Source organism: Phaenicophaeus curvirostris, chromosome 14, assembly GCF_032191515.1.
Source record: "Phaenicophaeus curvirostris isolate KB17595 chromosome 14, BPBGC_Pcur_1.0, whole genome shotgun sequence".
NCBI classification, from domain to species: domain Eukaryota; kingdom Metazoa; phylum Chordata; class Aves; order Cuculiformes; family Cuculidae; genus Phaenicophaeus; species Phaenicophaeus curvirostris.
Genome location: NC_091405.1, coordinates 9,465,134 through 9,486,642, shown reverse-complemented (window position 1 = coordinate 9,486,642; position 21,509 = coordinate 9,465,134). Strand labels below are relative to the sequence as shown.

Below are 21,509 nucleotides of genomic sequence, written 5' to 3'. Positions count from 1 at the left end.
TGCTTGTGTTGAATAATCAGCTAGTGTTTTCTCCTGCTGTCACTGTTAAATGTTTGGTGCATTGCCAGAGTGGTTACCTCTGTACAAGCTCTGGCTATCATTAGCTTTTACACTATCTTTTTTTTCATTCTTGGTGGCTGGTGTAGTTTTGGTAGGTCTTTAGACCCCAGTTAGATTAATACCAAACTTCCGAGATTAAATCTCACTCATCTGTAGTTCTGACCATTCAGCAGTTCCAAAATTAAGGGTTCAGATGCAGAGTTACGCTTTCAGAAGAGGCATATCAGCCCTGGATGGTTGGGCTCAGCTGCCTTCTGGAGGTGCTAGTCTGTATTCCTTGTCAGGATGGAGTTCACATAGCTAATTTTTACCTCATCTAATCTTAGCCATCTTAAATCCTGCCCTGAGTAATTGCTTGTGAAAAGCATTGTGTGGGTGACTTGTCTAGCCCTGTTGCTGATAGGGATAGATTTTAGTTTTTCTACAATATTTAGCTACAGTTATCCAGATGCTATCCATTCTTATCCAGCTTTTCTTTTTCTTCCAATGTATTTTTCAGCTTGCTTAGCAAACAACAACAGTCTACTTACTAACCAGGGTGGTATCATCCCCCAGCATGAGATTGTGAGGTCTTAGTCCTCTGCAAAGATGTGAATAGTGGAAATAAATAAAGAGTATAATAAGTGTACACAAACAAGTGATAATCAAATGAAGGTACAAGCAGTCTTAATTTTTGTGCAGCTTTGCTTTTGATTATTTGATTTTAGAAGCATAATTTTTAGTCTTGATTTCCTTATCTTAAATAACAGGGTGCCATCCTGAATCTCAGGCTGTGTCTGCAAGGTTAGCACCTTTATGTACGTGGAGAGGGCATCTGCTGTTCAAGTGCATGGAGCAATTCACAAGAGAGGGAGCATTATTAAAGGAGCTGAGATACATACTGCTGCAACTGAATTAGAGACTTCTGACAACAGTAGAAGGATTATGCAATTCCAGTTTTGATTGATAATTCAGCTTTTGGAGAGGAGAGTGGTCTGACAGGCACAGACCAGTTCTTCCCATTTCTCTTTTTATCCTGTGCTATCTCTGTCAATAACTTCAGATTCTGTGTCATCTCTTCATCTAACTCTTGTTCCTTATCTTTGTCCTGATCCAACCTATTGTAATCCCCTTCTTGAACCACTTAAAAACCTAGCCAAAATTGTTTAATTTTTTAAAACTCAGGGTCTTGTTGCACTTTTTTTCTCCAGAGCTCTACCTTTCTTTTTTCTTTTTAATAAACTTGTCCAAGTCTGGATGTATTAGGTTTACTTCTTTAACTTAAGGATTTGGTGGATAAAAGTTACCTATGAGGTAAATGCAGGTATACTAAGCACAGGAGTAGAAAGGCTTTCCTTTACTGGGGCGCAGCCAAGCACCTCTGAAGCTTGCTAGCTGGAAGCCATTACAGAGAAAGCCTTTGTTCTAGTAGCTCAGAGCATCCTGCCTTGCTAGGGTAGGAATGTACTGGCTCCTTGATACCACAAATTATGTGGTTGGTAGAAAAGATAGTGCTTATGCTGTTCTTCCACCTGGAGGAATTGAGAAGCTCATAGAAAACAGTCCTTCAAAATATTAGTTTCTAGAATACCTGCTAAATAAGGATGTTCTAAACCTCAAAAATGCTGATTTATACAGCATGTCTGGAATTTGTATGGACTGCTGTGAAGTGTTCAAAGACAATTTGATATTTAACATGGCCAAAGCAGCGTTCCGCAGATGCAGAACTGACTTTACTACTGTTCTTTAAAGTTTGTTTGCTGTAGGTAGCTGGCACAAAAGGTTGCAGCTTTAATGATTATAGTCTGACAGGAAGAAAAATGGCTAACGCCAAGTTTTTTCTGCTGGGAAATATTACATAAAAATAGGAAGAGATTGTTTTGCCTGCCCCGCCTATAATAAAATACTAGTTAAACTGGCTGGTGTTCTGGAGTAACTTCATGTTCCAACTTCTCTCCTCTCAGTGCTTATCATGCTATAGTAAATCAGAATAATTCTGGTCCTAATTATTTTTGTTCTTCATTATAGGAAGAGTTTACAGTTTGCATATTAGATTCACTAACTAGTTCATTGCAGACAGAGCTTGAGGTAAGTAAGTGTTACGAGTGGCCAGCCTGAAGCTGGTGTTTTCAGACTCTGAAAACTCATTCATACATGCAGTGGTGTCAGTGTAAGATGATAGGCTGGGTTTTATTCTTCCACTCTCTTTTTTCCTCCCCTACTGACTGCAATCAGCACTTTATAGACGGCTTCCTTGGGCTGGTTGCACTTTGTGGCAGCTGCTGTTTGTTTGAAATGTAAGAATGACAACAAGCACCTTATTTTTGGTTGTAGAATGGAGTACATAAACAGAATTTGTTTGGGTGTAAGAAATTTGTTCTGTTTTGGCAGTTTTTTGTATGGTTATTGATTGGTGTGTTACCTTATTTCACATATGTTATGTAGTTGATGAAAACTAGTGCTAAACCTGTTCTGCTTTTGTGAATGTTTGAATTACAGACTCTGGGATCAACTGTTCTGATCCATGTTGTGCCCCATCGTAGTGTCAGGCTCTAGGGGCCATGCGTTTGTTAAACCAGTCCTTCCAGGAATGCTGTGGCCACAACTGAGATTTCAACAACTTGTGCTTTTGTAGTAGCCAGTGATCTGTTTTTCCCTCCGACCAGAAATTTTGTCATAGTGGAATAAATTCCCCTCAGATTAATTCATGTAAAATGTGTGAAAAATGCCTAACTTTCTTCAGCTGTTAAGTATTCTGTAATAGCATTCAAGAAACCCTGAATTAGGAAAAAAAAAAGGGAAGATAAAGTCATGCACTATATTTTTGAGCCTTTGATTGCTTAAGTGGTAGGCAGGCAGAGTTGCATTGACTCATGGGCTTAGTTGACCTACATTTACCTAGCTCTGATCTTTCTCTAGGCACTATGTAGATTTGTTAATGTTCTAGCTTTGAGCTGCAGGCTGATGATACAGGACTGTAAGCTGTACTAAGATTTAGTTCATGATTCGTTGCATTTTCAGCTGTTAAAAGCTTTAATACACAACTGCTCCACCTTAAAATTCAGCTTCATTTCCATGTATTTTTATTTATAAAAAAGAACTTTATTTTTCCATAAAGAGGCTAGATTGGCATGGGATTGTTTCAGAAATCGGTTTGCCTAAAATACTGCTATTTGGGCTATGCTACAGCTATAAAAATACGGCAAGTGGTTTTCATTGCACCTGGTTATGGGTTGTTCTTTGCAAATTCAGAGCCTAAAAGTAAAAAAAAACTTCATGTTTTTCAGTATTACAATTTTGTCTGCATTTCTAATAAGCATTTTATCAACAAATTTTCTTGCAGTTTTGAAGTTTAGAAAAACTAGTAGTATGAAATAAAGTAATTATTTGTGTACTAAGACCTGATGGATTTTGGCTCTAGAGGAAGGAGAACTGAGGGAAGGTTGTCTTCCCCTACACGTTCCTGAAAAAAAAAATTATTGACGTACCTTGACAAAATGAGAGAAAAGTAAAAGATGAGGGAGAAATACCTTATTTGCTGCTGGAATGACTAATGTAAGAGCGTTTTCTGTGCTAATAAAACCCAAGTGCTGTCATACATGTGTCTCCTTTTTTCATTGCCAGAAAATGGACTTCTGAGTTGTTCATTTTCTTCCTCTACTCCAGCCTGTCCTGATAGCTTTAAGAGTAAAGACAGTGAGCAAGATTGTGTAGCTGGTGGTACAGATAAGCCATTTCATCATTTCGGTTTATATGTGAACTAGTTTTGATTTGTTAGGCCTTCTGCATAGATACAGTTGAATTATTCTTTGCCACCAATAAGTAAAAGCTGTATTTTTAACTTGTTAGTGGAAAAACAGTTGGAGTGGGAGTATTTGCAGCTTAAACTAATTTGACTGGAAGATCTGAGCTGTTGGTTATTAGATGAAAGCCACGTTGATGCTACTTGAAAGCAAAAGTTGACACTTCATTTTCCTAGCTTTCTTGTAGTGCAGGTGATGCCAAGATGATGATGCATCAGCAGTGCTATTTCTGCCCATTTTTCTAGGACAAGCAGCTGTGTAACACGTCCTCCTCCTTGTAGTCCTCCAGGAAAGCATTCATGTTGCTAGACTGGAATACCAGGGGAGATTTCATTACAGGCAACAGGGTAACATTAGCATTCATTTTTTATTTTTGAGTGATTAAGGAGAGCACAGCAATAAACAGGCGACATGGGGCGAGCTTGCAACTCAGGCACATTTTAGTCCCTTGGGGTCTTTGGAGAACTTCTTTTTCCCCCTTTTTGGAATTAGTTCTGTCTGCTGTTTTTGTCTGCCACTTATGGTAATCAGAGTTATTGTACAAATATGAAAGTATTCTTACTTTCATTTCTGTGTGCTAGAAAACAGATTTTCTTATGTAGATTTATTTGGTTAATTGGTTAATAACCAAGTTAATTGGTTTTGTGTAATTTGTGTTGTAATCTAGATGCAGTTACTATCTTGAGGATGTCTAAAGGTGATATCAGTGATGAAATGTTTTTTCGAAGTGGTGCAGAATCTGCTGTATTGAAGGTGTATGTTATACCGGTTGTAATCATATTATAGAGATTAACTTGGAAACCGATTCCAGTTTTGTTGCATCTGGAAAAACTGGTGACTGGTAAGCAGGAGGGTTTGGAATGTTGCTCTGAGAGAGACATTTAACATGAGTATTTTGTTAATGAGAACTAATGTTGGGAAATAGATATTCAACACAGGGAAATTTGATTCCTTACAGCATGTCAGACTGGACACTGAAATTGGTGACACCAGCACACTAGTGAGTTCTGGAAACGCAAGCTGGAAGTCCTTCTACTGTACCAGCTTCAATAGTCTCATTCATTCAATATTCTCAACTCGTAGAAAAAATACATTGCAAATGTGATATATACTGCAAAATCTTCATAGGTGGAAATAAGACAAATAAATCTGAAGTACTGATGACAAAGTTTAGTCAAAAACTGTAGGACCCGTGCCACCAGTAGCTTCATGTTAAAAGAGGACCATTTGCACAAAGTGTATTTAATACTGCATCAATTTTTTTTTTTTTTTTTAAGTTTCTATGCTAGTTGTTGTTGCTGTCGTCAGTATTTGAAAGAAGAGATTTGGGGTGTGGTGTATACCATCCTGCCTAATGCTGCCTCATTCTTAAGGTTTATTCAAGCAGTGTTTAATTCTATTTTCATCATTGATCTCATGGATGTGGGCATCTGTGAGAAAGCATTCACATTTGCAAACTCCCAGAAGTTCAGAACTTCGGTATCTTGAAACCAGTTTTTTAAAAAACAAAAGGTGGAAACAACTCTTGTGAATAATTTTCTTTTTAAAGCAAATGGTTGTTAAACCTTAGCATAGAAGATACTAGATGGAAAAAACATTTATTTCTGATCATGCACTGCAACAAGGGCATTTTGTTATGTTGCTATAAGTTTACTAACATTGCTTAAAATCTTGTTAATTTTAATATGTTTAATAATGTATTGTAGATCTCTGGTAAACTGTCAAACTGGGTTATTGTCATGGCAAAATGGAATAGATCTATTAGTGTGTTTTGGGGTTTCTGTTTTGCTTTTTCTGTTTTAAAGGAGACGTTTGGAAACTTAACAAAAACGTGGAAAGATAGAGTTAGGGTTTCCTCCTTCCCTGCCCCCAAGAATTCCACAAAGCCTTGTCCTTTCCACACCCCGCACCTCTGCTTCCCCCCAGAGGAGGCTGTTACTTTCCATCTTTCTATTTCTTCCACAGCTGCAAGTGGAAGATGCTTGAAATTTTTACGATACTATTTTGACACTGCTCTTAATTTACGGTAAAAATCAAGCTCACCAGATTGAGGTATCTTGGGGGCCGTTGAATACACTTAGTACAAGGTTAGTGGTTGCTCTGAAGAGTTAAATAATCTGGGGAGTAGCAGGAGAAATACATTGTGAAATATGTGCTCCTGAAAAACTGAGAGAGGATTCCTTTCCAAGAGCCATAACAGAAAGCTTCTCTGTAGGTTGCAGAGATGATTTGAGGAGGAGATAGGATTTGACTCTGAATTAAGCCTCTTGGGGATTATGTATCTTTAAAAGAAAGTCCACAGTCAATAATTTGCAGAACTTCCCCCCCTATTCTCTTAGAGTTTTTGTTCCAAATCCAGTGCTAGTGTGAGGCTCAACTCTCTTCTAAGCATCGTTATTGCTCTACCTTGTGACTTAGTGCTTAGAGTGTTTACTGTTGTTTAGCAAGCTTTTCAAGCAGATGCTCATTTGTCTCAGTATATAAATGAAACCTAATTTTTTATATATGTAATTGAAAGCTGAACAGTGTTTTTGCTTGGAGAAAGCTTATTTTTTTCTGCCTTAAGACCAAATTTGTGTATGTAATTAAGCTTCAACTTTTCACTGGTGATATTTTTTAGTATTTTGGGGTTTTATATTGCCATACATTAGCTTATGTATTATTGATGGCTATAGGCATGGATTTTGCTAACAATTCAGCTGTCTGTTCATATGCATTTTTGTAGCAATTGTGCTAATCCTTGGCTCAGGTAACTGAACAGTTGTGGTTACTGTAAGATAAGAGGCTTTTGATTCACTGATAAGTCAGTAATGGTTGGTCCTACAAGCATCTTGCCTCTCAGCAAATTGCGTTAGAACTGTCTGTAAGGAATCTGTGTCTGAAACCCACTCTTTCCTTGGAGCCTGTGTGGTGAAGTCCCAATCCATCGCTTGTGATGGAGACTTCGAAGTGCTGTGAAGTACACACAGGTTGAGAGATACACACACTGTAGGGCAGATTCGAGTTTCACATTTAAAAGAATCAATTTGATGTAGTCCTAATTGGTTTGTCTGTTTCTTATGCAAATGCACACACAAAAATATTGAAATTGGAATTGAAATAGTCTGAAACTGCTTTGGCAAAGTTTTAATACACACTAGTGTGTATCTCTGCTGTGTTTTAAGTGCAGTTTGTGGAATGTGGGGTAAACTAATGCTCATTGTGGGCAGCTTGTGCAGGAGTTGGATAAATAATTCAATTAAACTTCTGTTTGACTGTTCCAAGTGTTTGATTTTATTTGTCAGTTTGAAAAAAGGAGCTAACAGGCTCTTGAAATTATGTGAAATAATTTAGAGTGTACAAGCTAGGACTCCAAAAGTTCATATTGCTTAGGTATTTCTTGATAGGGTGTATTGCTTTTTTTTTTTAAATCCTGGTGCTCTCTTGCTTAAAAAATTACTACTTAGGCATTTCAGATGCAGAAAAACCTTTTAAATTTGAGTTAACAATTCAGAGTAAGTACTAGGGTCTTGTCTCTCTGAAGTTGTTTCACAGCCAAAATAAGTAGGTTCTTATGCAGAGATCGTTTGTACAGCAGCAGCCACACTGATTCATTGGGATGTAGGATGGATGGACAGCAGACAGGGAACTGATGTTGTGTTTTGAGTTGCTTGCAATGCAATGGCTTTCCACTCCTCTGCATCCTATTTGTAGAGATCATTTTACCGAGTGATGCGATAGCCTGGTTCTTTTTCACTTCAGCATGTAGTTGTGTCTAAAAAAGGGTAGAAAATTCTGTTGTGCAACTGGAGTGTGCTGTGTGTGCAGCTTCAGAAATCTGTTTCTTGAGAGACAAGGCTGATTTCAGTGGCAGAAGACAGGAAGGGTTGGGTAAGTTGGATAGGTTTAATGTCATCAGTCATATGGCCTAATAAGTTTATTTTTAAACAGTATTTTTCTCGTTCTATTGTGCAGGGGACTTGTAACTGTTTTCCCCTCTGTTTGCAGGTATAAAGCATTGTTAAGTAAAGCCTTAAAATCATATAAAATTCTGGTTTCTTCAGGCCCAAATGGGATGGGGTTTTTGCTCTGTAATCTGACTAGGATTACTTCTGGTGTTTGAAGTTGGTACATTTTTAATGTTCAGTTTAAAATTGGGAAGAAACAGTTGCGTGGAAACAGCATTTCCATATGTTACTGCATTATTATATAGCAAACCAGTTCCATTAAGATAGTATTTTGTTTTGCTTTTGTCTTGTGTTTCTTAACTCAAAAGTAGCATTCTTTTACTCAGAAATTCTTGTTCTTTCTGTCATGAAGAAAGTTGGGTATGTGTTTTAGAAGGTAAACCAGATTGTGTCTAGGGCTTGTATGAACTGATGCAACTTCTCACCCTACATGTTGGTTTAAAACTGGCTGTGGGACGAGCTTCAGTTAGTGCTGTGGTTACCTTTAGTGGAAATTTGAAGGAGAATGTATACAGTTTTAGAGCCTAAAGTACTTTGATGAAGACTTGAGAAGCAATGAGAGTTAGGATGCAAAGAGTTGACTTTCTGGCTCCCAACACACAGGTCTTTTTGAATGCAAATGTCTTAATAAATTTTACCATGAATTTGTTAATTGTATTGAATATAAATCTGTCTTTAACAGAGATCTTTCTCTTTTTATTTTTAGTATATTTTTGGGGAGTTCAGCCCTGATGAATTTAATCAGTTCTTTGTGACTCCGCGGTGCTCTGTTGAGGTAAGATCTACTTTAAACCTCTTCTAGAAGTAATGTTTTAAAGCTATATCTCTTGGTGTGTATTTGAACTATAACAATACAATTATTTTTTGTCATTTTCTTAGCTTGCTAATTTACAGACTGAAGATATTGAACAGGAGTCTTCTTTCCATGTATGTGGATGTTAAGTAAATTTTTAGACATAAGAAATTAATTATTCCACCTTCTGCTTGTCATCTTTCAGAGCTGGAATAGCTGACATTGCAGTGATAGGATGTTGAAAAGGAGTTATCCAGCCCTGTTACCTCAGCTTTGAAACTTCTTTAGCAGTGTTCTTGCTTGTAAGAAAGATGGGCTTCTGAATCTTGAGAGCCTTTTGAAGCACAGGGATTCTTAATATTTTTTGACAGGTGGAGCACTGCTAACCATCAAAGCTATACTTGTAGGCAAGGCTGTGTGTAAGGACTGAGAAATTGGTCAATAAACTGTTTTCCTTTATGGGAAGATTATTATGGCGTTGTTCTTATCTCCAGACTTGAAACATAATTTTTCTCCAGGTGAACTCCCATGTTTTTTCTCCAAATATTTTCATTCAGACATTTCAGTCATGCTTCCATTCTCCCACTCAACGTAAAGGCAATGAATACTTCAGCTGTAGATGATGAAATCCTTTTGTTACATTGTACAAATCTGACTGTGTTTCCCATAGCTTAATATTCCAAGTATGATTAATATAATATATCACTAAGTAATGAAGTGCATGAAGGGAATGGGGTGGATTGGGGGAGTTTAGGAAGAAAAAGACAGCTTCTGCTTCCTTTAGGTGTGGCTTTGTATCTTGTGGTAGGTGGGAAGCAATACAGAATACATCTTCCTGATACGCATGTTTCTTCTGACTATATTGCTGTTTTCTCACCAGTGTAATGTTTGAATCCTATATGGTTTCACCCTAACCGTCCAATGTTCTAACTGTTTGAGCTTTTACATTATGGAATGAAAATGTCATACCTTGACTTCTACAAAGCTGTTTGCCTAAAGTGTGTTAAGGAGTCAAGAGCCTACAATATTTGGACCGGTCTTGCTTCATAAGTCTTAGTAAGACTTCATAACTGTCTCATGTGTACCAATTACTGCTTATCTATCAAAATAAGAAACTGTGTGGAGCAGTGTTCCTTAAGCTTGTCCTTGATCTGATTCAGTTCAATGTTTTAATTATCTGGATTATGAAATAAAAAACTGTGCTTATTAGTTTTACACTGTGCAGATATTTCAGAGAAAAGTGGTCTGAAAAAAGTAGGGAGAAATTCCAGAAGGACAAGACAGAGGTTATAAAACCGCAGTGGTGTTTGACATACATTCTGTTGGGGGCAGTGCCGGTTCTAGGAGTCCCAGCATCCATTGATGCTGATGTCCTGATATCCCTTACCCTACAGACTGAAGGATGGACTGAAGCAAGGGACTAATTAAAAGTTATCTAGAATGTCCCTTTCTGCATGGGATTTTTAATACATGTTCTATGAGATGCCTTTTGACTGAGATGATTCGGATGACCTAGTTATATGAAACAGGGCAACTCAGAAATACCTGCTTCGCAAAGCTGCTGTTGATTAACCAGATCTGTAGGGGACTAATATGTGGACTACTTTATTTTTTTATTTTATTTTTTTTACTTTGTATTTTCTTAAGCCCTTAGAACTGGAGAAGACGCAGAATTATAAGTTTTATTGTAAACTGCTTACTGTAGACTTTAGAGCAATGTTTTGAGGTCTAACTATAATATTAAACACAGATTCAATATAATTTTTATATGGACTATGGGTATGTAACAGCTTGGAGCCTCTTTCGGACCCATTGATTCTTATATTTTACCTGGAAAGTCGGTGTATTAATATATATTATGGGTTATGAATGGATTTTACAGTGTCTGTATTTTTTGCACACTTTTTTCTAATGGGATTTTGGGAATACTTTTCTTGCCTCTTCCAGTGCACTGTTGTCTATGGTGCTTTAAGAAGGCAATGTGTAAAAGTACCTGTAGTTTTAGAGAACTTAGGACTTCAGTGGTGAAGTCTTTGGTATTTGTTACACCATTATAACTACAATAGCATTATAAAAATGCAGTATACTCTGAAAGTTTTATTTCCCACTGCAGAAACAGTTCAGCTGTTCTCCAGGAAGCTGCTGGGCTGCAGTGCAGCAATGGCTCCCAGCTCCTTCAAGCACAGGAGAGGAGGCTTTTAGCTGCAAGGGCAGTTTAGGAGCAGGCAGTGGGGGATTAGGAATTGCCCACCTGTGGTTACCATCAACCACTGAGTCCATAAAATGATGCCAATGTATTATATATACACACAACCTGGATAGAAACTATATGGTGTGGTTACATAATGCTTAGGCTGATGATAAAAAAAATGTTTGGTTTTAGTAATTATGATTAAGGAAACACCTTAGCTCAAATATTTCAAGGGCAATACTATAGCTGAGCCAGACTGAGATTCAAAATACATGTGTGTGACTATTGTCTGTGCAGAACTTTAATCCTTTCACAAGTAGCTTCTTCTGTCTTCAGTTTTTTTCTAAAAAGGATATGTTCCTCATTTTAAAATAGTGGTGAGTTACTGTTGATGAAGGAGAATCTTAATGCTATGAGGTGAATTGCTTGAGAAGTTCATCAGCCTGTGGTGTGTAACCAAGTGTCTTTCAGTAATTGTGGTAATCTGCAAGGACACTCGAAGCTGCAGTGTGGGATTAGATAAATACAGAAGCATGAGTTCAAGACATACTCTCACAAAATCAAACTTCAATAATGATGTTTTATTTAAAGGATTCAAATGTTTCAAATGAAATAGAATTGCTTTGTCTTTAAATAAGTTTAATTTCTTTTTTGTACAGCTCCCCCCATACAATGAAACAGTTTCATGTGGTATTAAGTCCACAGGTAAGTTTCATGCTGGTAAGAAATCAACTTTTTTTTTTTTTTAAACTTAAAGATTGTGACACCTCTACTAGATTTACTGCAACCTTTCTTTAAATATAAGTCTTTAGAACTCATTCAGTAGGTATCTATATATACATTTGGCAGGTTGATTTTTTAAACATGTTTACTGAATGAGATCCATGAGAGTATTTGAAAGCACTGCATTGAACTTCAGCTAACTAGGATGGACATGCTTGCTCCTCCTTGACTGTGCCACCACACGACCTTATGTCTTGCTGAAATACTGTGGGGTGTAGCTGTGAAAATGTGAGGTGACTGAAGTTTGCTAGAGGACTTGTACTGAAGAAATGAGTAAACTAGTGTGGTGTTTAGCTGGCCTTCCTGTAAGAGCTGTGGCAGGAATATTTTCTAGCAGTTGAAACCTGAAGAGAGCTCTGCAAGCAACGTTCTGTTCAGTGTTCCCTTTGACTCTTATTGCTGTCTGGCACAGCTGTTTCTCTAGAAAATCCCACTGCTTCTTTCTTTCTTTTAGTGAAGGTATGACTCTAGATGTAAAAAAGCATTGAAGAGCTCCTGTTTTAATGTGGTGATAGTCATACGTCTTCTGACTCAACTTGTGCACTTTAAAACCTGCCCTTACTTCATAGTTACACCAAGCTGACAGTTAAGTAGGAGTTTCCAAGAGATCATCACTCTGTACAGTTCAAACTGAACTTTCATAGTATTTTGAGCAGTAGGTAGTGTTTGGATTTTTTTTTTTTTTTCCCCGAACCAGGGGAGAACGAGGAAGCTGAGACTTACCCAGATGTATACAAGAATGATAGAAATGACATCTATATCTCCTTGAAAATAATGCAAGTGTCTGACTGGACATTATCATTTAAGAACACCTGATCATTAATGCTTAGCCTTGCATTTAAAGGTAAATAAAGTAGCCACTCATAAAGAAGGACGACAGGTCCCATTCAAGCTGTATTTAGTATAAGACAAGTTTTAGGACCCTGAGTAGTGTTAAATAGGAGTTCGAAAAGTTCAGTAAAAAACTGTGTGATATAAATTGTCTGTTATTGATGACAGGGGCTTCCAGTCATATATTGCTTTGACTAGGGAGTTCAGTTCTGTTCTTTAAGACTGAGATTTTAATGTTCACAAGCCATACAGAAAGTTGGTTTGTAAAAATGTTTTTCAGGTCATTCCTAGACCCTGAGAGAACCCCTCCCAGCCCTGGGACTAGGTAATGACAGCAAATTAGGTTTTATCTCAAAAATGTCTTTAACAAGCTTGCACTGTACCGTGCATGCGTTATCATCACTGTGATGGCTGCATAAGAAGCTGTGGAAACTAAAATAGAATGCTATACTTATGCAGTATATTTATAATTATAAGAAGATGATATACACTGACTGCATTGTTGCTCCCTGTAGTCTAATTTTTTTCTATGCTTACTTTTCAGTATTTAACTTTATTGTGGAATTAGATAACCTGTTAATACTAGGAATAATCAAATAACAGCTGAGGCTCTAATATGTAGAAGTCTCTTCAGACTAATTAGTGCTCTGTGTTCACTGCTTTTGTCATTGTACGTAGACTTTATCCTTGGAGCATCTGTTGGTACTTTTTTCAATATGTGTCATGTTGTTCGTGACAGATGTATCTGTTTCAGTCCATTCAGAAATAGCATTGTGAACTAGATTGAAACAAAGATGCCCAGAAGCAAAGTGGAAAGTCAAAACAAATAGAAAAAGTTACCTCTTTTTTTTTCAAACAAACTTGACGCAATCTTGTGGCAAATGAGCTTCTGCCAGTCTTTCCATAGGCTAACTATGCAGTAGCTACTGCTGTTCATTATTCTAATCCTACTGTAAGGTGTAAAGTTTAATTTCTCACCTGTAACTAAATGCTGGAATATCAGCTATGGTCTTGTCCAGACTTGAGCCTATTTACAGTGATGTTGCACCTCCGGCTAAATCACGATTGTGCCATAACTGTAACGAATAGGTTTTGTTTTCTGCTCCCCATTTGCACTAAACTGGCAAAACCCCCTGTTTTTTTCTTTTTATTTATATATATGGGTTGGGGTTTTTTTTCTTTCTTTTTTTTTTTTTTTTCCCCTAGATTAGCTTTTGGTAACAGAAGTGCTGGAAGTGGAGAGCATAGGAGCAGCAGAGGAGTTGCAGGAGGGAGGGGAACTTTCCCATTAGGCTGTGGGGAGAGCACATTCTTTGTTTCAAAGCAATTATTATTTTTTTAATCAGGATTTCAGAAAAGAAGCAAAAGTCACAGATTATTTTGAACTTGTAGGGATTTGAAATGTGCTCAGTAATTAATTCTTATTGTGGTTTGAGGAATATTAGGTGTTAGCAGTTGTTGCTTGTGCTTTTTACTGTTGGAACTAAGGATAAAGAACTAGCTCCTGGTTCATGCTTGAACTAACAACTTGTTCCATAAGCAGGATTTGTGCTGAGTTGTTAGGGAGATGCCCTAGATCTCCCAGCCCTTCCCTCCTCTGGATATCAGGCAGCACTTTTCCACCTCCCTGCCTCTAGGATGCCCATATTTTTAAAAGGAACATTTCCTGTCTTTTCTGATTGGTGGTAGCCAGTCAGTGATTGCAGAAGGAGCTGGTGAGCGGTGGATCGATTGGCATGGTGTTATGAAATGCTTTCTCATAGATATTAGGGAGAGGTATAGAAAATTTGAAATTCGGGTAAGCGTTAACATGATGTAGAGAAATCAAATCAAAATCAGCAAGGTCAAAATCGATGCAAAATATGTTTACTTCTCATTTAGGTTAATAGATCAAAGTAGAAAAACTATTAACATCTGTGTTATATGTATTCATTAATTCATAGCATGTTGGTATTGCATGTGAAAGTCAGACCTCAACACATGTCGAGTGTAGAGTCTGCTTTCACATTTTGTTTTAAAACAAAAGTTTTTGTCAGCTGAATTTTCTAGAAAGTATTTGGAGAGTTTCGAAACAGTTATTTTGATACATAACTCTCAACATATTCTCTCCTAGAGTCTATCTTTCCATAAGATTATTTCCTTACGTGTGCCAATAATGCTTTTTCCTTAGGAACTGTTGCCTGCTTTTTGTTGTGTTTAAAAAAAACCAAAACGAAACAACAAACAGAACAAAGCAAAGCACCAAACCCACCTCAGTTTTAGTGAGTGCTTGTGGCATACTTAAAAGTATGTATCTGTTGACTTGTCATATGTAATGTAATTTGCATAGAATCTTGGAAGTTTAGTGGTGTATCCACTTATATTCCTTTGGAAACAGTGTCTTGTGCTGTTTAGTTCTCTAGTAATGATCTTTAAAAATTTGAAATGTTTCTTTTGACCCTCCCCAGCCTTTAAGGAAGCAGAAAATATTAAATGTCTTTGAAACAGTAACATACGTATCATGGAATGACCCACAAAACTAAAATCTAAGGTGCTCAAACATTCCTGAGCCTCGACTGTGTCATTAATTTTATCTCTTTATTTGGTAGTTGTGTAAATAGTGGTAACTGAAGTATTGTGTTCCTCGTTAGCACATATATATTATAAGGCTTAAGTTCCTTGAAATTGTAATACTTTTTAACAGACTGTTTAGTGATGTTGCAGCCTGCCATGAGGACATTTCTCAGCGTTTCTTTAAATAGCATGTCAAGGTTCCAGGATAAATTAAAACAAAACTTTGAAAGCTTCCAAAATCAAACTAACCAACCAAAGGCAATCCTGTTCACAGATTTTTCAGTACTGCTTGTATGTACAAGTTGAATACTGACCTATTTTGAGGCATATCTGTTGTATTTCTTGTCATAAAATCATAGTCACGTAATCATATTCTTATATAGTAATAAGCTCAACATGTTCTTGATGAGTCTAGAATTTCAAAAGCTGTACTAAGTTCCCATACAATTAATGAAATGTTTTTCAGTTACTAATTATTATGATAAATCTTTGCCTACCAGGACAAAACCACCATCCCCTCACCCGCCCACCCCAATTAAAAAACCCAATCTCCACATGTGGAAGTTATTTTTAAAAGTTAAACAGGAAAAGGCTTGGATTTTCTAATTGTCAGTGGAAAAGGCTGACTTCAGAGAAGTGTGGAGTTAAAATATTGCAGCTTATTTTACTTGCACTTAGCCAGTAAATAACTTAATACAGAATATTGCTTAATTCACTGGGCTTTATTAGTTTTCCTTAATAGGTGAATTTAATAGGTGTTATTTTCAGGAACTGTGCAGTGATTTGGAAAATTACATAGTCTGTTTAAGAAAACCACAATCATTCTCTTGTCTTTTGAGGAAGTGGTGTTTTGAAATGCTCTTCAGGACTGAGGTAGAGAGTAAGAATTACTTTAGCTTGAGGGAATGTAGCTTGTTTTCTGAGATGAAGGAAGATGGATTTTATTTTTCCTTGATTTTTGTAGGTTTTTGATTAGGTGTCATTTAGTAACTCATGTTTGCTTTCTTTTTTCCAGGGGAAGAGTTTCAAAGGATCGAATTTGGTGTTAATGAAGTTATTGAGACACAGTCATCTGTACTAAATAACACCAACTACAGTATTTCAAGTACTTTAAACCCTCAGGCTCCAGAATTCATTCTCAGTTGTGCTTCTGCTCCGAAACCCCCTGATGATACTCTCAGTGAAACAAACTACAACTCCATTGACTGCCAGTTCACTGATCCAACTCTTGCTTTGGATAGTGGTTCTAATGCTGAAAATGATGGTTTGTCTGGAGGTCTTGGACAAAGGGAGCGTAAAAAGAAGAAAAAAAGACCTCCTGGATACTACAGTTACTTGGAAGATGTCAGCGACGGCATTGCTCACCCGGAAGCTCTTGTAAATGGCCATGCAAATTCATCGGGACTAAACAGCATAAGCACGGAGGATACGGAACTGACAGGAGACATACCCTCCCTGGCCACACCAAGGACTTGCAACAGCCCAGACAATTCTGTGGACTACATTAATGAAACTGTCTCTGATGATTCTGTTTCTAGCGCACTAGACAATACCAGGACTGCAGGGCAGCCTGAGGTATGCCGTGTTACTAATTCTGAACAGTTTTGCATCCCCTCAGAGGCTGGCAGAGATAGCCCTTTAAGGACAGCTGTTGTACAGTCTTATGCTGGTACTGATACTACTGAAAATCATGGCGTTACTAATGGACAAACACTTGAATCCTCTGGTGAGGACGCAGCTGCCAATGGGGTAGAATTGCACACTGTGGAAAGCACTGACTCAGACCAAGCTAAGCCTGAGGAAGCTTCACCTACTACTGAGGCAACAGTCCCGGTTGCAGGATCAGTCCCTGTTAATCAGCCTGCAAAATCGTGGGCTAGTCTTTTTCACAATTCCAAGCCCTCTGCTTCCACATCTGTTGTCTATGTTGAGACTAAGTATACCCCTCCTGCCACATCTACTCTGGTCCCTGAAAAACAGGTTGAAGTCAAAGAGGGACCCGTTCCAGTTTCAGAGGATCCTGTAGCCATAAAGATTGCAGGTATAGTTAATACGCACAAGTGGATGTTACACTGGAAAGGTATTAACTCTTTTGTAAACACTAGTGTTTACAAGCAACAGGAGCGTGCAGTATTGAGAGAGGAGATTCCTCTGTTCATGTTCTTAATAAGGTGACTGTTCAAACACTGCTATGAGAGATGTAATTTAAAAAAGCTAGATTTGTATCCCCCTGAGTAAACATTCCAATGAGACATGATGGTGTCATTATCCCAGAAATAGTTAAACTATTGCTACTTGTCAAACAGTGTATTTAAGTGATCTGTGATTTTAAATAGGCTGCTTGCATTCAGCTGTGTGCTGCTCTAGTAGGGAGAACATGTTAGAAATGTTTGTTATGAAAATGGTGTGTTGTATTATCCAGTATTTATTATCTTGTAATGCATTCCATTACAGGATGAAAAGAGTATTACTATATGCAAAAGTAGCTGAAATTCTTGGATACTTCCAGTAGTTCAATTGTAATGTCTAAATAGGTCCTGCTCCAGAAATTCCAATTCAGGCAATAGTTTTTACATTTATTGATTTGCTGTTTGAGAGGTCTGTCTTCCAAATTTTGAAGAACTTTCCTTAACCATTATAAACAATATTACTTCATTCAGAAGCAATGCTAGCCATTACCTTTTCAAGAATGACCATAGCAAACTGTCCAGAGGATGTGTCAGGAAAGGCAATGTGTGATATAAAGCCTTTAACCCTTGGTTGTGTCATATTTGTGGTTCTAATGAGAAATACTAGAATGTATGTGAGAGAGTTTTTGCAGATTCAGCCAGGAAACATGAAGAAAAATATCTTTGGTTGCGTTTTGTGTCACGGAATCATGAGTGTTGGAGCAAAAATAATTACTTTGAATCTGGAAATAATCCATATGTGAAAAGGGTTGTGCGAGATCCTAGTATTTATGGTATATGTGAATTTACAAGTACAATGGCATTTTGTATGTGACAGCTTCATGTTAGTTTTCTACGCTAACCAGAAGCTGGCCTGGAGATTTCCATTCAGAATACACAGAAGTATATGCCTGGCCCTCATCCCCTCCTTAAATTTGTCTGTTGAGAGGAGAACCGTCGGCATAATTCATATCTCTGTGTATTTTTCATGTAGGTGTCACAAATGCAGTTGAGCATTTTTTTAAAATGGTTATGGTTTGTATGAACCCATGCACGTGGAGTATCTTGTACTCTTAAAATCTGAAGCTACCATTAGGTAATGAATTTTAGTTTAAATCTGTTTTTGACAACTGTAAAGCTGGATCTACTTCCAGTAGATGAAAAATTTCATCTTGTCCAAGTTGCTTCAGCTTTCAGTTAACTTAGTATTTTTAGTTAAATATGTACTGTTTTTTGCCACCAGGTGGGAGCAGAGCTTTCTGTTTTGTCTTTAATGTATTAAAATAGGAATGTAATTTATACATGGATTTTCTTCTGCACCTTTACTGTTAGCTAACTGTTTTTGCAGAAGAATAATCTGATTACCGATCCTTTTCCAGTGGGATGGAATTAATCTTCTCATTGCAGCTGATTTAGGAGCTATATTGCTGCAATTCCTGTAATTCAGATGCTACTGATTTTGGTATAAACGCTTGAAGAACCAAATGTAGCATGATCTGCACTTTGCTATATGGAAAGAGGTGACTTTCTTCATTGCTTAGTCTATGCTCATTGGAAAATAGGTACATTAGTGCTTAATTCATACACTCAAAGACACGTTACATGAGTTTCAATTTATGATTTACAGACAGATCAGTTGCTCCATTCTGTCCGTATTTTATTTCAAGTCTTCTTATTTCAAATACACCTTAGCCTAATTTAAATGCTATGGTAAACATTTTAATAATTTGTTTCTAAGGGATAGTAATGTTATAAATGGTCAATATTTATAAAAAATATGACTCTCAGGCTTTGCTTGTTGTGTGTCACAGTTGCATTCTGATGCATAATCTGATCATAGTAACTTCTTATTAATGCTTTAAGCAAGCTAGGGAAATAAGTGATTGGAAAACTGGGTGTTCTCTGGGTAGTCTTTTAACTGTTCTTGGTAACTGTAGAAAGCATTTCAATGAGAGAATGTAAAGAGGTTTTCCGAGTCATGTTTTCATGCAGTTTTTTCATTGTGGATAATGGAATTAACAGTGCATGTGAAACTCATTTACAGCAGGCAGAATTTCAGATGAATGGAAGAATGCAAAGAGTTAAGATCTGGATAAATTTGGAATGATTTTAAATTAGGAGGGGAATCCAGTAAATTCAAGTATGGAAGGATACACCAGAACAGAAAACAGATGCATGCATACAGCGTGAAGAATAAATGGTCGGTAATAGTACTAGAAAATAGAAGGATTGTGAAGTTCTAGGGATTTGATCAGTGTCCTTAGTAAAGCTGAAGAGGACTAAGTTTTATTTCCAGTGTATGTTAATACCCACTTACATGGGAAAGGCGGAAGAGAACTAGAATTCTGTGGACTCTGAAAATGCCAGTTGTTGGGTATTACCTCTCAAGAAAGTGTGATAGTGCAGCAGAGAAAACAGAAGTAAAATTTGAAAACTGCACTCTCTTGGCAAACATGGAAAACTTGAGATTTACTGTGTGTCTCAGGTGGGATTGTTGGAGTGATCATAGATGTAACTTCAAAACATAGAAAATAATTTCATAAAGCGTGGTGACTCATTGCTCTCTGGAGATTGTAGGGAACAAGAGGAGAATTACTTCGTTTAATTTGTAACAAGGGTGTTTCAGTGTTAATATCAGAAAACTTTTATTTATGAAGCCAGGTAAGCACTAGAGAAAGTGGATGTGTAGTGGAGACATGCAAAGTTTGGGAGTTTTAGAAGCAGCTTCAGGAATGTAGGCTGTTGTAGCATCAAACTGCGTTCTTGCAGAAAGGGATGTCATGTAGGGTTATGCAGCAGCATGTCCTGGCACTTTCTAAAGAGAGATCAGAGTGACATACCTAATGTTAGCTGAATAATGGTCTCAAGCTGACCGTTAAATTGCTTGGAACGCCTCTCTCTGCAGCGTGGAGACCGTACCCACATGGTTTCTCTTTTGTTAAACTTTGGACTTCCATTGATCAGGGAATTAGCGTTTTTTAAAAAAGTACAACAGGTATTTTTAACAACACCACCGGGTGAAATGAACTGTAGCAAAATGTTTTCTGTTCATCAGCTTAAGTTTCTAAACATGATAATATTGTTCTAGATATGTTTTCAAACAAAGGCTGCATTTCACAGTTCAGTAACCACCAAAGAGAATGTGGAGTCTTTCAAGTTTGTGACACGTGCTCCATAATAGGCTTTGAAATTTTAAAAAAGTGTTCTCATGGTTTTAAGTGTAATTTTCTTCTGCTGCTCTTGTTAACTATGTAAACATTAGATTCCAGAGATGAAAATGTTGGATTAAATGTCATTGCTGTACAGAAAAATAATTCTTTATGTTAAAAGAAACAAAACTCACTGTAATTGATCTAGACATTGTTTACAAAGTAGTTTTATGACCACAAGAGGATGCTAAAGTTCCTAATATTTTTTAGTATGATACAAAAATGAGGAAAACCAGTTTACTTTAGAAAGTATCAATAGACATTAAAACTAAATACTTTTTTTCATTAATTTTATCCTAATTTTCAGCAATGCTTAGTTGTATTATCAGAAGAACTGTACGTGTTCTCAACACATTTTAAACTTTGCTACATTAACAATGCATTCTGAAATACTTGAGCATTAATAGTGTAATAACAAGTATATTTCAACACTCGCAGAAGGATTTTCATTTGCATCTGTACTAAATGCTTCTGTCTTCCCTTTGACCTCTTTTTGCTGTCTGCCCTTTCAGGTGATGGGCTGTTTATATGATTGAGGACTCATATAAGTATTTGCTATTTTTTTGGCCCGTTTTTGCTTTGTTGGAATTTCTAGTGTCAGCAGGAAATAGCATCGTATAGGTGAGGAAGTGTTTTGGAAGTAAAAGGACATAGATTTTGTTTGCAATTTTGCCACCTCCTCTGCTTGGTTATGGCTTTGTGCCTCTGCTTTTCCACCTATGTCATGCTGTCTTGTCTGTTTAGGTAGTCCTTTTAGTGAGCAGCTTAAACGCTTCTAAGTTTGTTTTTTTTTTAAAAGACATAAGGGGTTCAGAGCCATCACATTTATTATAAAAATAAATATCCCCCTTCATAGAGAATTGTTTATTTGCATTTTTTATTGTCTTGTCCTTATTTTGCATATAAGCCAGATCTGCATATATACCAGGTCCAATATTTTCCTTAACAGCTTTTATTTAGGTACCTAAATAACAAGTCAGACTTCCCCCCTGCTGCTGTCAGTTTCCTCACCAAAACACACTTATTTATGTGCAGTGGTTTCTAATTTTTAAACTTGGGCCATTGCTTAAATTTTTGAAAGTGGGAAAACGGTGTGCATTATAATATGTAAACTGTCATCTTGTAGATTTTGCAAGTCTTAAAACAGTAAATAACATGGTCTTCTGAACTCAATGTTTTAACATCTGTTTGT

At 37.0% G+C, this 21,509-nt stretch overlaps 1 protein-coding gene across 1 annotated transcript in view; it reads left to right on the top strand.

Moving 5' to 3' along the window:
- Positions 1–21,509, top strand: part of USP10 (ubiquitin specific peptidase 10) — a 48,412-nt gene that overhangs the window by 9,096 nt on the left and 17,807 nt on the right. Inside the window, exons 2-4 of the mRNA XM_069868849.1 lie at positions 8,496–8,564; positions 11,433–11,478; positions 15,956–16,981. Coding sequence (XP_069724950.1) covers positions 8,496–8,564; positions 11,433–11,478; positions 15,956–16,981 — 1,141 coding nt within the window. The remainder of the gene's footprint in view (positions 1–8,495; positions 8,565–11,432; positions 11,479–15,955; positions 16,982–21,509) is intronic.